This window comes from Nesoenas mayeri (genome assembly GCF_963082525.1).
Source record: "Nesoenas mayeri genome assembly, chromosome: 6".
Taxonomy (NCBI): domain Eukaryota; kingdom Metazoa; phylum Chordata; class Aves; order Columbiformes; family Columbidae; genus Nesoenas; species Nesoenas mayeri.
In genome coordinates, this window is record NC_137545.1 from 44,072,262 (window position 1) to 44,090,023 (window position 17,762).

At 47.7% G+C, this 17,762-nt stretch overlaps 1 protein-coding gene across 6 annotated transcripts in view; it reads left to right on the forward strand.

Annotated features, from left to right (window-relative positions):
* Positions 1-1,063: 1,063 nt before the first annotated feature.
* The window catches only part of PKP4 (plakophilin 4), a gene marked incomplete at its 5' end in the record, with an annotated part of 48,323 nt that continues 31,624 nt past the window's right edge, over positions 1,064-17,762 (forward strand). For all 6 annotated transcript variants that reach the window (XM_080347031.1, XM_080347034.1, XM_080347036.1 and 3 more), the window contains 2 exons: positions 1,064-1,189; positions 11,736-11,848. In XM_080347031.1, the coding sequence (XP_080203157.1) occupies positions 1,064-1,189; positions 11,736-11,848 (239 nt within the window). The remainder of the gene's footprint in view (positions 1,190-11,735; positions 11,849-17,762) is intronic.

Sequence of the window (17,762 nt, forward strand, 5' to 3'; positions counted from 1 at the left end):
GGCCGCTGCTCTGGCAGGCTGTCCTGTGCCGTCAGCGTGGCGCCTGCCAGCTCCGTGCCGATCCGGCCTGTGGAAGGCAGGTGGTGGAGAGGGATGGTCCTGGTGAAAAGAGGTCAGGACTGGGGTCTCACGAGGTCATTCCCGGCCTTGTGCACTGTTCGCAGTATAAGTTGCTCTGTGTGAAATGAAGGGAAGGAAGCTGCTGTTCGTGGTTGTGTCCCTGGGAACACTGTGTTTGTTCTGAAAATCTAAAATGAAATATTGACTACTTTTAATATTAGCCCTCACAAGCTTTGTTTTCTTTTTTTCTGAGGGAAATTAAAGCATGGTATGTGTGCAGAAACTACATCGATACTACCTACTTGCTATTTTCAAAGTATTAAACACATTTCGTAGCTATCTCTGTAATATTAGTTACTAGAGACCTGTGTAGTTAACCAAAGGACTTGCCTGGAGTTGTCAGTGCGCTGCCCCGGCATTCCCGGGTGCCGATCCTGTCTGTCCTTTCCACACTATCCGTAGCCCGGGGCAATTGCTTTAACTTCGCTGTTTTAATTTCTTCTTTTGCCAAAAGAACACTAGAAGCGTGGTTCCATATAACTTGTTATTACCATAATTAGTGTCTCCCATGGTTTGTTCCCAACAGGAACGTGTTCTGCTCTTACATGTCATTTTTCTATGCTAAAAACTGCACGTGTGGTAAACTTTTACTGATACTGGGTATTCGTCATATTTAACCCCAGGATTTTTCATGCATCTTGAATTTTGCTACTTTAATAACTTCCACAAAACAGTATTTAAAAAATAACTCTTGAGAGTCACACTGGCTGGATGTTTCTGCCCGCCCCTCGTGTTCTGTCTGGAATTCTGGTGTCAGCTGGAGAAGGTGAAGCACAGTGATAGCAACATAAGTTGATACTAATAATACAAAGTTTTCTGCTCATTTGGTTAAGTTGGGAAAGGTTTCATAAAAAAGATCACTTATAATCCTGAAAACTTGAATTTTCTTAAACGTCACTGATCCAAATGTAAAGTATGTTGCCCTCTTGTTGTCGCAGGCGCGATGCCCGCCCCCGAGCAGCCCCCCATGGTGGACGAGGGGCTGCGGCAGACGCAGGAGCCTTCCACGGGCCCAGGCATGGAGCTGGAGACCACGGCCACCACCATCCTGGCTTCTGTGAAGGAACAGGTATCTGCCTTCTTTCCACGAGTTCAGTAGGCGCTGTGGGGTTAACCGTTGTGTTATTGCCTTGCTCAGAAATAACCATCGCTGCTTCTAAAAGTTGGTGCCTGGTGTTGGTGTAGGATATTTTGTGGGTCAGAGTGTTAGAATCTGAATATAAAGGGCTCGTTTAATTGCATTGAACAGAAGCATCATTATGGTATTCTCTGTCCCTAGGAATGTCCACGCTGTTGTTGTGAATCAGACTTGAAATGCAGGTTTATTGTCTAAGACAGAAGAAAAGCTGGTGTAGAACGATTCCTATTTATACATTCTGCAAAGCTGTGTACAGTGGTGTAGAAATTTGCACGTAACAGTTTAGGTATCATTAACTGTATTTTGCTAAAGAATGGGTTTTAAACTCTGAGTTTGGTTTCAGTTATCAATACCAAGATAGTAACATATTTTAAATCTGCAACACATTTATGAACATGTATCTTGATCACAGTTTCTACACGGAAGATAAAATTGTGTTTGAAATCGATGAAGCCTTAATTTGTGAAGATCATCGGGGGAAGTGACTTGCAGCTTTACAAAGAAGCATTTGAAGTAAAGTTTCTGTTTATAACAAAAACAAAACCAGCCAAGAAACCCCCGACAAAACAAAACAAAAATAAAACACACCCTAAAGAGAGAAGTACTAGTTTGGTTTTCACTGTCAGAACTAGAAATCAGGATCATCTTTCTTTGCTTAATATGTAAATTGCAACATTTGAATTTCAGAATGAATCTGCTTTGCTGTCTCTGTTTCAGAACTTCTTTGAAGATAAAGCGGTACTCAATTCAGGATATTAACTCTTAATGCAAACACTTGATGTATTGGTTCTCATGTGTTGTCCCATATTAATATTAAAAAAAAGTGAGAATTAGATTATATGGTCTTGGTATAAAAAGATTCATACCCATAGAACCTTCAGTCTTGAATGAAAATTTTCTACATGATGATGAAATGTGGATCTTTATTTCCATGTCGAAATTAATAGTTTCAAAATTATTTTAAGATGATAATGGCAACCCTAATACTTTGTTAATGATATTAAAACTAATATTAAATCCTCTGGTGTGGAGGATATTAATGGTGGAGGCTGTGGAGATGCGGGTGATGCAAGTGATCCTGAGCCAGCTCCCATCGCCTGGGACAGCAGTTTGCCTTGTACTGCCTTAGCTTGGCACAAACGTCAGCTATAATGCGTTTGCTTGCAGGGCGGCTGCGCTGGGTTTGAGCTGGGCCGTTGCGCTGGGTTTGAGCTGGGCCGTTGCGCTGGCCCGTTGCGCTGGGTTTGAGCTGGCCCTTTGAGCTGGGTTTGAGCTGGGTTTGAGCTGGCCCGTTGCGCTGGGTTTGAGCTGGCCCGTTGCGCTGGGTTTGAGCTGGCCCGTTGTGTTGCGCAGCTCAGACAGTGGCTGCAGCGGCGCCGGAGCCCCCGGGGTGCCGCAGCCCCGCCGATGCCAGCGCTGCGGTGGCCGTCGGGCTGCTGCGGGCCCTCCGGAGCCGTCGCGGTTGCGAACGCCGAGCACGCGGTTCTGACAGCACTGGATATTGAGTTAATACATGATGAGTATACGGTAAAAACCCATTTGCTAACATCTCCTTTCCTACCCAAGAAATGTTTTTAACCTGTTCTTAGAGAAAAAATGTTAATGGAATCTTTCTTCGTTTTAGAAAGGAGGTTAAAACCTCTTCCCCTTTCCATTCATAAAAAGACTATTAAATATGTGGACTGTTACGTAACTCAATTCTGATGAAAGGAGAAAGCAAAACTAAAATTGTGTTTAATAGTTAGTGAAACACAAACTTCAGAACTGTAGCCGAAGTTTAAAATGTATAGACACGTTGGAACGAATACCAGGGGAGGGAGAAGGAAATTGTGCTTACTCTTGGAAGTGATAATGAGAAGGAATTAAGAGCTGAACTGTTGCTTTCTGGTATTATTTTTCTGTTGATAATAATTATGGACAGTGACATATTCACCACCCTTCCTGTATGGCGGAAAGCCCAGAACAGAATATTTTCCAGTGCAGTTATTTACTTTTTAAGCTTGAACAGAAACCACTGTGCTGTTCGCCATGGCCTAACTTCCTTTTCTGCAGGACCCTCTGCTGCAGTGGCTCTGCACTTGTGAAACCATCGCCACACCTTAACTTCATCACTCCTGCAACACTACGGTGGAGACACAACTCAGAAAAGCCTTTATTATTATACTCATCAAATTGTGCAAGATTTTAGCTTAATAAAAACTTAAAAATTACTGCAGTGGTTCTGAAATAGGTAGATATGTTTATCGAATGACTTTGTTAAGCCTTCTACTGTAGTCACATAGATACGTTTGTATAAAATTTGCAGTAGTTAGTCTACGTACCCTACAAGCCACTTCAAATAAGCTCCCCATTGGTTTATTCAGGAGGAGCCAGGACTCATGGTGTGAACGGTGCGGTTGTCTGTGCAGGGACAGGCGCTGGAGCCGTGATCCTGTGGGTCCTTCCAACTCGGGGATTATTTTTCCTATGACCCCAAATCAGTTTAAAGAAACTCTTTTACCAAACCAGAGCACGTCCCCTGGACTCTGAACCATGTCTGATGAAGACAAAGTTGTCAGATGGCTGCGTACATCTCCCTTGGTTATATTTTAGGGAAGAAGCATTTCAATTTACTTTCACTGTTTTAAAATAATACATGCAGAATAAGTATAATCTGCAAAGGAGTTTAGATGACTGCAGCTTTGCAGTACTACAAGTTCTGTTTCAACGTGCACACACGTCCCTAGCAGCACAGCCCCGGCCTCGGCTGCGCTGGGGTAGTTCTGGGACCCGGTTAAGTTGTCCTGTTTGCACTCACAGCAGTGCGGGTGTTCCTGGGTGACCACCCAGGCCGGACTGGCTGCCTGGGGTGAGCTGTGTCTCCACGAGGGGAATTCCTTTGGGATGCCGGGAAATCCTAAGGCCAGCTGTAATGAAGCTGAAACACGTTTTGGCCTTCTGATTTCTCGTAGAGAATTTGATGATGGCTCGTGTTGGTTTGCTTTGGGGAGGGGGCTGTTTTCTGTGCGTTTGGTTTGGGTTTTGTTTGTTTGCTTTTTGTTTGTTTTGTTTTCCAAAACGTATTTTACTTCTGAAATGTGACAAAGTTCCCAGCTGTAACGGACAGAAGTACCTTAGGAAACGCTGAAACAACTTCTAAGTAAAACTAAAGCCTTGAAATGTACACGTCTATATTTCTGAATCCTGTGGAGTGTTTGGATAAAAGTTTAGTTGAGTTCTGTAGGGAGTCTCTTACCCATATTAAAAGTAAATGGAGTACTTCAATGCTGAAGTTAAAAGTTGTTGCAAACTGCGGGGCGACGGGACAGCAGCAGCCCGTTATGGAGGAGGCGGTGCGGGAGTCGCGGCTGTCGCGCCCGCCGGCGCCGCGGGGCTCGGGACCAGCGGCTGCTGGACGGGCAGGTCACAGGGGCCGCTCGGAACTGTGAACTTCCCGCCTAGCACGGTAGTTTTTCTGTGCAGAGAGGAAAGGCCTCACAAGGAAACCGCCCATGGGTCCCGTTTTCAGAAGCCGCGTGGACGTGCTGGTTGGAGTTGTTTGCTGAGAGGGAAGCACTCACAGCAGCCACAGCCTTTTAATGACTGTGGTCTAGCTGTTTGTTGATGGACAGCTTTTCACCTTTTCTTTTGGAAACAGGTGGCAATAGAGCAAGAATGGTCGAATATGCTTTTGGATGAATAATCGTAAATCTCTTGAGTTTTCCTAAGTGTTTTCTGTAAGTGTTCACTTCAGTTCAACACTTGAGTAAAACCTTTTCATACGACTGTGTCGAACCATATCAAGTTCTTAGAAAGTGTGCACTTTGCTTTTTTCCCTTCTGTAGTGTTTAAGTACAAAATTCCTTACGTAGTTCCTGAGATACGTTTTTAATAGGGTTTGCAGGGGAGCAGGAAGGCAAACCCCAAAGTGTTTCAGATGGAAATGGAGGAAAGAATGCATTCTCCATACAGCAAAGCATTTATTATTGCATGGTTTAAAACATATTTCCTAGAATGACAGTATTGTAATGTTAAGTTTGGGAGATGTCTGTGGCAGTTCTGATAGTCTGCAATCCGAGCGGGTGGTCATGTCGCTCCAACAAGATCTCGCAAAAAAGACTCAGCGACAGCACTTTCAGTCATTCGGCACAAGCGTCAAAGAGCCTCACTTTGAAATTCTGATTTGCTTGCATCTGGTGATCAGTTGGGTGGATAAATGTGTATCAGCTCTGAAATGAAGGCCATTCTTTTTATTAACTGGACTTCTGAGCCTTGTATGAATGGAACAACAACTTTGTCAACATTTTCCGAATGACTGGAAGAGCTGTTGTGGTTTTGGGTTGATATTTTTCAACTCTCTTAATACTGTGTTCAGTTGAATAGGTCACTCTTCCCTGTTTGATCCCAGGACCCTGAACTTTGCTGTTTCTGCTGTTTACACACGCTCCCAGTTCTGGTGAGTGGGGTGTGAGAAGTCCACTTCCCCAGGAAGGACAAACACACGCCGCTGCTTCTTAGGTGAAGTGACTAACTCATTTCCTTAATCAAAATCGTGTGTGCTCCTTCATTCATATGAAGGTCTAGAAGACTTTTTTCTTTCTAGGATGTCCTGTTAGGATTCTGGGGAGAAACAGCCCTTGACAAAGAGCCTGCCTGGAGCTGTGGGCACCCCGAAATACACGGCGGGGTTTAGACCTTTTGCAACACCTTGGTGTTCATCTACTCAGAGGTAACTGAACTCCGATTGCCCGCTGACAGGACAGTGTTCTTGGCCTTAAAGACCCCGGTTTCCACAGGGGATGCTGCTCAGCACAGCCAGCGGATACCCCAAGCAGCATTCTTCTTTCTACCACCGACTAAGAGTAAGCTTTCTATTAGTTGCTTACATTTTGATCCCTCATCAGCCAGAGCAGCACTAAACTGTTTTACCAGACTAGTGAACAATGTAGGCGTAGAAGTATTAAGGGCTTTAATGGTCTGCTGCTGCTGAATACAGAATAAGTGTGATCAGCCGGTAATTGTAGCTGTGTCATTTCACATCCTGGAATCTGGAGCTCTCTTTACCCTCGCCAATTTTTTATCTTTTGTCTTCTATTTTGGAAGATGCTGAGATACTGAAAGCATGCAAATGCACTTGTGTGCATGAGTAAACTTTATTTTTACAAAAAGTGTTAAGTTTTATCTGGTATGGTTATTTAAAAGTACAGGTTTTTTTCTCAGTAGGTTCTGGTACAGAATTTATTAGATCACTACAGTGTGATAGTCATATTGGGAAAAATCCAGTGTTCAGTGTGCTTTAGGGAGTCAGTTGCTTGGTCTGGCTCGGAACTGCAGTGAGTGGAAATGTGTAGAGCTCTGTGTAGGTCGGTGCAGGAGGTTAGTGAGAAGAAGGTACGCACGACCGTAATGTTGTTTGTCCTCCTCTTTGTTGCACGTTTGCATCATAGAAATGTCCTAAATGAACTTACCCTTTCCTCAGCACCATTTCAGCTTCCGTAGACGATGGCAGCTGTGTGGCTCTGCTCTGTGTGTGCAGTTGGTTCAGAAATGGGACGTGCCAGGTAACGCATCCTCTCACATGCTGGCTGCCATTTCTTAGATCAGCTCAAACTACTGGAAGAGGCTCAACTGAATTGTTCAACGTTTCTATGATGAGAAAAACAGTTCATAGTTCAGCTTACAGTTACCCTCTGAATGTTTCACGGTGACACTGGGCAGCTGTAGCACCTTAGCACACCGCGTGTTACTGCACCTCGGAATGCCCTCCAGCGCCGCTTCTGCGCGGGAGCCGCGGGGATGCGGGCGCCGCAGAGACCTGTGGGTCAGTGCACCCGGGGCGTCCCCCCTGCTGGCCGTTCCAAAGAGCTGGGGCTCGTCTCGCTGCTGGTGCCGCTGCCGCTGATTCTCACACAGCGTCACTAGAGAACCTTCGGCCAGCCAAGCTGACCACTGGTTGTGCAAAGTTTCAAGTTATCTGTTTTGCCAGAGGTTTTCAGGTTGCAACAGAGCAGGGAAGAAAGTAACTTTTATTTTTTGTCATAGTGAATGTGGACTCCTCGTTCTCATCTGTTTTACTGAGGAATGAAAATTCCTCATTAACAAAAATGAAACCGTTGAATTTCTGCAAAACGGTATCATAATGGGATGCAGATAGAAAACACAGAATTGCCTCTAAGCCTTTTATTATCTGCAGTCTGCAACAGGAGAATGAGTCTTCATGGCCCGTCATACAAATTACATCCCCATTACTTGCCCTGTTTTCAGCCGTTGACTGTTGGGAGCCCAGCGCGGCGTGTCGGCGATTGTCCTCCCTGTCAGAGGCACACGGCTTTCCAGCCGCCAGTCTGTTGTTTGCAGGACTGTGTAACGTGTCTCGCCTGCATCTCGTGGCAGTGAGGACCTGCAGGTGTGTTCTGGGGTGAGATCTCTGGTTGCAGCAAGGAGCGGCTGCTGGGCACGCCGTGCGGAGCGGGAGCTGCTGGGCACGCCGTGTGGAGCGGGAGCTGCTGGGCACGCCGTGTGGAGCGGGAGCTACTGGGCACGCCATGCGGAGTGGGAGCTGCAGGGCATGCCGTGTGGAGCAGGAGCTGCGGGGCGCGTTGGCTGCTCTACGGGCCCTGGGGTCCCGGTGCCATGGGCCGTGGTTCCTGCGTGGGAGCGGCGCTGCCTGCGCGCTGACTGCCCTGCGAGGCAAGCTGCGTGCTTCTCTTCCTTGAACCATCTATGGCATTCCTGTTCCCTTCAATGTAACTGTTTTTAAAGCCAGAGCTTTTTGTAGCTTCGCGTTAAGAAATGTGGTCTGTGGTTTTGCAGTGGAATTTAGGTTATGTATAAAAACTGTAGGTTTATAAGGTCATTAAGTATTTACTGCTGAACAGATGAATAGAATTGTAGTGGTGATGGTGGGGTTTTCCCCCTTTTCCCCCGCTCCCAGATGTATATTGAATAGTTTTGAAAATGTAGCTCTGACCGAGGCACTGTAGTGGTATGTTTCAGAAGGTCTGGTTCATCCTGTTGATGCAGTATGGCAGTGTGTTCTGTAACCTACATCTGTAATTTTAGTATGTTCTTGCCACATAGATGCTGTCCTGCAAATGCAAACAAGCTTATTAATTGTTTGATGTGACTCCTGTCATGTCCGTCTGTCACAAGCCAGTGGTGTACATGAGGAGGCGGTGAGCTGTGGCTGGGCAGCCGGCTGTGTCCCTGCGTTCTGTCCCTGCTGGCGCAGGAGCACGTTCGCACGGATCCCTTCGCCACAGCACACCGCCTGCTGGACGCACAGGGGGGCGGTAGGAATCCGGTTAGAGTGGAAGAAAGTGTCATTGTAGGGAAGCAGAAACTATGGAAGTGATCGATGCACTTATTTAGAATTGATTAGGACTTAGTTTTCTGTAATAATGTGATGATTTAAGCTAAAAGAAAATAGGTTTAAAACATGAGGTATCCCAGCTGTAAAGAAGATGGTACCTCTAAAATTATCCCTCTTATGTATTTATACAGGTATTTAAGACGTATCAACTACAGCTGCAGATACCAAATTTAAGGAGACACATACAAAATTCAGCACTCATTGTTCCAAAAAGTATGTAAACTTTGCTGCTGCATTGGAACCACCAGCTGCAGGCACAGAAGCGTCATTCAGACTAGAAAATAGAGTCGGGGGGTTTTACTGTGTTACTCATACTTGCAAAAATACATTAGATCTTCCTAAGCATCAGATTGATTTACACATGGCAAGCTGGTTTCGTGCCTTTTACACCTTTGCAGTTCAGTTGCACCAAAATACAGAGTTATGAAGAATATTGTAGATAGACAACTGGCAGTGTTGTTCACTAATTAAAAGATTGGTAAATAACAATAGGCAACTTGAGTTTTGTGTTCAAGTTCATAGTTTATATCAATGACATTGCTGTTTAAAAATTGATTTAAAAGTAAGGAACAGGAAACAGCTTTAAATGTAAGGTAAATGTCTTATGTGATTTCTGCAAGCAAGCAGTGCAGCACTGTGTATTTTAAAGATTTGTGTTTGTTACATACTACATAATACCTCATGGTTTACTTGGGAAAAAGCTCGTCTTGCTGCTTTTGCTTCAAAATGTACAGAGTTTCAGCATCTGATTTATTTTTTTTCCTAAATCACAGCATTTTCCACCAGCATGTTAATAGCCGGCTGGTGAACCAGCGTTTAGATGGATGTGTTATCTATATTCACACTTGGAACTGGAAAATAAATTCTCATTTATAATTTTCTTGGATTTTTTTCCTTAATACACTTGTTAGCGTCTTCTGTCCGCAAGACAGCGTGTCCAGCGCAGTGCTGGGCGCGTGCGCCTCCGCTGCGACACGGGAGCCGCTGCCGGACTGCGGCCCCTGGGTCTGCGCTGCGGGATGCAGCTCCAGCTGCCACACACCTCCTGATGTTACCCGTGCTTTCTCCTGCGCATACAGGCCCGAGAGATCCGCCGCGGTCTGCAGTTGTCATGTTCATGAGACTTTCCGTATCAAGTCTCAGGATTAAAAGGGTTTAGCTTCAGAATTCTGTTGAGAAGCAGGTTTTAATAAAATTCAAGTTTGGGACATATGCCCTTTCATGCCCGAGCACTGACTGCACTAAGCTTTGCTAATGCTGGAGCTTGACGGCAAATGCCAAGCCAGTGCTGCTCCCGTGGCTTGTGTACTGATTTTTGACAGCACTGCAGAGAGCTCTGTTCTGCTGAACCGTTTGTAGGAGAGCAGTGGTACAGAAGTGCCGTCTGTTCTGTGGGTGCTTGTGCCCTGTGGCAGCAGTGGGCAAGTTCCACGGCCCGGCGGCAAGTGGGCTTGCTGGGCAGCGTCAGGAACAGCAGAGCTGTTTACTCAGCTCGGTGGTGAGCTCTGTGTTGTATGGAGCTCCAGTCAGACTTTCATAAGTAGGTTTGGTTGGTGGTTTTTTGGGTTTTTTTGGTCATATGACATGGAGAGTAGTTTTATCGGCATGGCAGCTGCTGTTGGACTCAGCCCTCAGCTGGCTTCCCGACGAAATCAGTGCTAATCAGCCTCTGTTCCGAGGTTCTTGGAGAGATCTCAGTGTCTTGTCACAGGAACTTCAGCCCTGCTCCTGCAGGGCACATCCTGGCTGCAGAGCAGCTCTGTAGCACAGTGTTCCTCTGCCCCTGGGAGCGGAGAGGAGGAACCTGCAGGCTGCTGTGCCCTGGGGTGCTCTGCTGTGCCCCCACTGCTGTGCCCTGGGGTGCTCCGCTGCGCCCCCTCGCTGCGCCCCCTCGCTGCGCCCCCTCGCTGCGCCCCCTCGCTGCGCCCCCTCGCTGCGCCCCCTCGCTGCGCCCCGCTTTACCTGCTGGAGGAGGCGTGCCGGCTGCACGAAGGAGCCCTCTCACAGGCACCGAGTGAAGTATTTAAGCCTTGTTCTGTGGAATGTCGGGTGTGGAAGAACAGTTTGCCTTCACCGTGATCTATGGGCAAGGGTGATTCATGCAAGGTGGCGAGGCACACAACTACTGTCTAATACAATGTAACCATTTACATTCAGAAAAAAACCCTTATTAGTAATTTGCACTTTAAAGGAATGCTCTTTGCTGTATTTAACTTGTGTGTGACACCTGCATCATCAGATTATTCAATGTTGGTGTTCATCTATTTTTAAATAGTGTTAAACAGTTTACTTAACTTCAGGAGATGCAGAATATCAGTTTGTAAAACGATACAGGTGCACTGACCGCATCCTTTTACCCAGTTAACAAAAGCTAGGCTGGGTGGGAACGTCGCTGCATTCCCTGATGGCACGGTACGGATTGCGGGGCGCCGTGTTCGCAGGGTCAATAACACGCCCATGCTGTGCAGTACGGATTGCGGGGCGCCGTGTTCGCAGGGTCAATAACACGCCCATGCTGTGCAGTACGGATTGCGGGGCGCCCTGTTCGCAGGGTCAATAACACGCCCCTGCTGTGCAGTGTGAGCGTCGGCCGTGTTCCTCGAGCTCCGTGTTCCCAGACCCTGCTGCGGCGGGTCGGGGCCTCGGCCGGCACACGGAGCGCGGCTGCGCCAGCGCGGTGCGGGAGCCCGTCCGGCCCCAGCCTGCGAGGGGAGGCGCGGGGGGCAGGACAAAACCGGGGGGGCATCTGGAGTTTTGCAATTGGCCGCGTTAGGATGCAATCTTTTCCAGTGTACAGCCACAGGTGAAACTGAAGAGTGACCTTATAGGCATTGGTTTGCTTAGATTGTAGCAACCTATGGAGATACAAACATTTGAATTGCAGGAAGAATAAAATCCACAAATGCTTAAATGTGTTTTTCCTTTTGTAACAGGTGATAAATCAATATTTGCGTAAATCACTTATTTAAAGAACCATTAAATTCCCACTTTAATCTTCTAATAGGTTATTCCACTAAGGAAGAGTCAAAGCAAATATGATTGTGATGAAACAGTGATTGTTTCAGAGTTAATCCACACCCAGTTTTTAACATCAAGAATGCTTTTCTTTTTATTTTGAACTTTCAGGAGCTCCAATTTCAAAGGCTTACCAGAGAACTGGAGGTGGAAAGGCAAATTGTGGCTAATCAGCTAGAGAGATGTAGGCTGGGAGCAGAGTCACCAAGTGTCGCCAGCACAAGGTACAGGTCCTCATGACTTTATTTCATATGTCCCATAAATCAAAGGGCTTTCTAGTGGTGCTTATGTCCTACATACATCTATTTTCACTGGTAGCTATTCACCTTCCATTAATATCTGAAGTATTAAAAAATTGCTGTAAAGAGTTATGGGACAGTTTCCAGAGGCTTTAATTTCTCTTTAAGTAAGTTTGTTTCTAAGATTTAGCCCAAAAGAAATACATTAGACTTATATCTATTTGTATCAAAGAAACAGTACTAGTTAAATGTAGTAATCCAATTGATTTTTCCCTGAATTAACTTCAGCTTTTCTGAAATACTTTGTGGTTACATTTGTTTTCAGGGAACACATTGCTGTAAGTTTATTGTTAGCATGTTTAAATAGTGTGACACATACCCAACATATTTCACATACAGTGACATGTAGCAAAGCATTTTGTTACTATTTCAGCTTTAGCTAGTATTCTGATTTTGTTTAATTCCTTAGCAAACTTTTAAACTTGAAATGTATTTGAGCAATCATTCATCTCAAGCATATTAGTGATTGGTAGCTCTTGATTCTGAAAGCCTTGATAAAAATGTCTTCTCTTATGAAACATCTATACCTGCAGTTCGGGTTACAGCATAACTTTTTGCCTTCAGTACTGTTTGTTTCTATATTCTTTCAGCAATAAAGTTGGGCACCACTCTGACATGGTTCCTCCCGTGACCATAATAAATATTTCTGCAGGTTAAATGGGAAGTTTTTCCTGCAAAAACTTGAGCAACAGGAGGCGATTATTTGAAAATAGGTTTTAAAAGTCCAGTGTACTGGCTAACAGCTGGTTTTACACGTCCAGCTGCTGGACCGGGGTTGTCGTTTGACAGTGTGGTTACTGGCACGAGAGCTTTTGTTTGGGAAACCATGAAATATTCCAAAACCTTCCTTGGACAAGAGAACTGATTTATACCCTTCCTGCTTGCCGTCTCCTCTCTAGATCCACAGAGCTCTCCAGGTGTTGCTCAGATTTTGTTTTGAAAGCTAAACAAGTTAAATTCCTGTGGAAGAATCAGCAAAAAGCTTCAGTTGCTCTATGACTCCAACCACCTTTCACTCGGTATTGAGTGTCCATTTTCAGTGAATTTGCCTGAGCAATACAAAGGAGAAGGTTTTTCCAGACCGTGGGTCCAGAGATTTTCGCATACAAAGAACACCAGAGTTAGCTTATCCCGCAAATAATGGTGTGCAGTTTTTTAACTAATGTACGATTGCCAGTGTCTGCACAATAAGTTAGATGTATCAAATACTGTCATTTACTGAGATGGAAAACATAATTCATAGTATCACGGAGTCATTTCTTCCTTTGGTTGCTTCCTGATGGCTGAATGATGTTTATTTGTATTTAAAAAGCTGGTGACGGTTTAGGGGGAGACAAGACGAGCACACAGCTTGGTTTGTGCTTCTGTGAGTCAGTAAACTCCTCAGTCTCTTGTTTTCTGAGCCATACTTTTTCCGTAGTTATTAGTAAAGTATTTTGCATGTTTAAAATCAAAGCCTAATTATGTTTGTAGTTCTTATGGACACTTCTGTGTTCTGAGCACCCTTGTTGTTTTTCTGATTTTTCTGTCCCAGCTGATTCTAGTCCTGTAGAGGTGCCCGTACAGTCCTGTAGAGGTGCCCGTACAGTCCTGTAGAGGTGACTGTACAGTCCTGTAGAGGTGACCGTACAGGCCTGTAGAGGTGACCGTACAGTCCTGCAGAGGTGACCGTACAGTCCTGTAGAGGTGCCCGTACAGTCCTGCAGAGGTGACTGTACAGTCCTGTAGAGGTGCCCGTACAGTCCTGTACAGGTGCCCGTACAGTCCTGTAGAGGTGCCCGTACAGTCCTGTAGAGGTGCCCGTACAGGCCTGTAGAGGTGCCCGTACAGTCCTGTAGAGGTGCCCGTACAGTCCTGCAGAGGTGCCCGTACAGTCCTGTAGAGGTGCCCGTACAGTCCTGCAGAGGTGCCCGTACAGTCCTGCAGAGGTGACCGTACAGTCCTGTAGAGGTGCCCGTACAGGCCTGTAGAGGTGCCCGTACAGTCCTGCAGAGGTGCCCGTACAGTCCTGCAGAGGTGACCGTACAGTCCTGTAGAGGTGACCGTACAGTCCTGCAGAGGTGACCGTACAGTCCTGTAGAGGTGCCCGTACAGTCCTGTAGAGGTGCCCGTACAGGCCTGTAGAGGTGCCCGTACAGTCCTGCAGAGGTGACCGTACAGTCCTGCAGAGGTGACCGTACAGTCCTGTAGAGGTGCCCGTACAGTCCTGTAGAGGTGACCGTACAGGCCTGTAGAGGTGACCGTACAGTCCTGCAGAGGTGACCGTACAGTCCTGTAGAGGTGACCGTACAGTCCTGCAGAGGTGACCGTACAGTCCTGCAGAGGTGACTGTACAGTCCTGCAGAGGTGACCATGCTGTGCTACGTCCCTTTGTTACTGAGGACATGGGGTGACACTTGGCTTAGGCAGTGCGCTCTGAGACGTGTGTGCCCCTGGTTGTTTTTTTGACCTATCCTTGGGTGCGGATTCTCTGTTTTAAGAGGTGTGTGAGAAGCTAGGAAAAAAATATCTGTATTTGAATGAGATGCTTTAATTTCTTCACAACCTGTTGTTTCCAGTGTAGCTGGAAGAGTTGTTGAAAGGATCAGGGTAAAACAGTCTCTTAGAGCGGTACCGCAGCAGGCACAAACACAGCAGCAAAACGTATAGCTGTAAAAAGGTGCGTGTGTTCCCCAGGCTCGGTGATGTAGGTGTTTGCCAGGGCTGGGAAGAAGCGAGCCCTGAGGGGGCAGCGGCAGAAGAGTTGTCCAACAGAGTCATATAAAAACCAAAACCGTGACAAAAACTAAAACGGCAAGCGAAACTAAACACGAGCTGCATTTGCCTTTTTATCCGTTGTTCGAGGCTTGTGTCCCTGAGGAGTCAGCAAGGCTTTATTTCAAAGAGAGCGCTTTAAGCTGCTTTAGTGAGGTTGAAACACTGGGAGCGTTTCATTTCAGAGGTGCGGGTGAAGGTTTTGTTGAGTTTGGCAGCAGTGCCCCCATTTCCCCGCTCTGAACCGGGTTCCTGCAGCAGCGCTGGCGGGAGGTCTGGGGGACGTCCCGGGTGCTGCTGTGCCAGCACTCGCCTGTCACCTGTGGCGGTGGCCGCAGCTCGGGCCTCCCGCTGTCCTGTGGCAGTCAGGCCACCCTCTGAGCCACCCGCCACCAGCAGGACGAGTTCCACCCCATGGGAAGTCGTGGCGGCAGCTGCCGAGGGAAGGGGGGGATGCATCAGTGCCCTAAACCAGCGTAAACTTCTCTGCAGCTGGTACGGGCAGCTCCTCCACTGGGCCGTGTGGCTGGGAGCCCAATGCTAGTGCAGTGTGGAGTGCAGCTGTGCAGAACACACCTGGATACACCCATCTGCAGGAGGTACCGGTGACCGGCCTGTCACTGTATGGAATACAGCTGTGCAGAGCACACCTGAATACACCCGTCTGCAGGAGGCACCGGTGACCGGGCTGTCACCATATGGAATACAGCTGTGCAGAGCACACCTGGATGCACCAATCTGCAGGAGGCACTGGTGACAGGGCTGTCACCGTATGGAATACAGCTGTGCAGAGCACACCTGGATGCACCCATGTGCAGGAGGCACCGGTGACCGGGCTGTCACCATATGGAACACAGCTGTGAAGAGCACACCTGGATACACCCATGTGCAGGAGGCACAAGTGACCAGGCTGTCACCATATGGAATACAGCTGTGCAGAGCACACCTGGTTACACCCGTCTGCAGGAGACACCGGCGACCGGGCTGTATGGAACACAGCTGTGCAGAGCACACCTGGATACACCTGTCTGCAGGAGGCACCAGTGACCGGGCTGTCACCATATGGAATACAGCTGTGCAGAGCACACCTGGATACACCCATGTGCAGGAGGCACCAGTGACCGGGCTGTCACCGTATGGAATACAGCTGTGCAGAGCACACCTGGATACACCCATCTGCAGGCAGCACCGTTGACCGGGCTGTCACCGTATGGAATGCAGCTGTGCAGAGCACACCTGGATACACCCATCTGCAGGAGGCACCAGTGACCGGGCTGTCACCGTATGGAATGCAGCTGTGCAGAGCACACCTGGATACACCCATCTGCAGGCAGCACTGGTGACCGGGCTGTCACCATATGGAATGCAGCTGTGCAGAGCACACCTGGATACACTCGTCTGCAGGCAGCACTGGTGACCGGGCTGTCACCATATGGAATGCAGCTGTGCAGAGCACACCTGGATACACCTGTCTGCAGGCAGCACTGGTGACCGGGCGTCAGCTCCTGGCGTGTGCCTGAGCAGGACGCTCATTGCAGAAGCTGGCGGCTCTGTGGCTGCTAGTCCTCACCAACTGTACTCGCAAACAGACGGTACTTGTAGTTCAGGCTTGTTAGTCTGTCACCCACCTATATTACAACCATATTTTGAGTACAAGCAGCACACAGGAGTAGTTGTGTGTTTTCCTCTCTTAAGAGTGTGAAAGATGAGAACATGAGCAGATCTGCAGATCCTAAGCAATTGTAGTGGCGTGGATGGAGAAGGAAGAACTGGATCAGCTGCAGCCCTGGATTCCAATACAGCTTTATTTTTGTGTATCTCTAGGTTACTTGCCTGTTAAAACTATTTCTTCTCATAATTATTTTTATAAATGAGTGTTGTGCTCAGCACTTTTAAGATCTTTCATGGCATCTCATATGCTTTCAGACCTCTTAAGAGCCTGAAATGATACCTGCTTAGTGTTACATGTAAGCATTAAATATTTTCATCATGCTGTACACTGCAAGATCTGAGATGATAGGCTGGGGCAAACAACATGTGCTTTCAGTTGTATGTTTGCACTTGCGTTTCGTGCAGTAACACGCAGGTTTCTGTGAAGCAGCCGCGGGCTGCTCAGGCTCCTGCACTCGCACGCACTCACACGCACTCGCACGCACTTGCACGCACTCGCACACACTCGCACGCACTCGCACACACTCGCACACACTCACACCCGCTCTCCAGCACCCTGCCCGTCCCGGCCGGGCTGTGTTGCTGCTGCCGCGGGAGGTACCGGTGTCCGGTGAGGGCAGCAGCGGCCTCGGCAAACAGCCCTGGGCTGGAGCTGCCCTGTGGCTGCTTCGCACCGGGAACTGGCTCCCGAAAACCCAGCGGTGTTGGCAACTGAAAGGCTCATACTTACTTAATCGTAAAATACTGCACTCGTAACAGCAGCTTGTCACAAGCGCTTTAACAAAAGCACGTATATGGCACACTGCCCTTTCGGCAGTACCGTAAATAATGTTTTAAAATTCAACTTCTTGAGTACTGAACGGTCAGTTTGAGTAATAATGTGCCCACCTGAAGCCAGCTGAGTTTTGTAAAGTTAAATGTGTTTCATAGTTACTAGGATGGTTTCCTTTCTCTGCTTTATGTTGCAGATAATCTTCTTTTCCCAACGCCAGCTGACATGCAATGTGCACTCTCTGCAGCAGCAGAAAATATTTCAAAGGGCTTCAGTATTGCATGCTGTGAACTTTCTGTGAGATCAACGTGTGTTGCATTTCATGGTCATGGTTTTTCCTGTTCTGCTCCTGTTCCCGGGGGAGCGGCGGTTCTGCTCCCGTTCCCATGGTTCTGCTCCCGTTCCTGTGGTACTACTCGCATTCCCGGGGGAGTGGCGGTTCTGCTCCCATTCCTGTGGTTCTGCTCCTGTTCCCGTAGGGAGCGGTGGTTCTGCTCCCGTTCCCGTGGTTCTGCTCCCGTTCCCGGGGGAGCAGCGGTTCCGTTCCCGGGGGAGCAGCGGTTCTGCTCCCATTCCTGTGGTTCTGCTCCTGTTCCCACAGGGAGCGGTGGTTCTGCTCCTGTTCCCGTGGTTCTGCTCCCG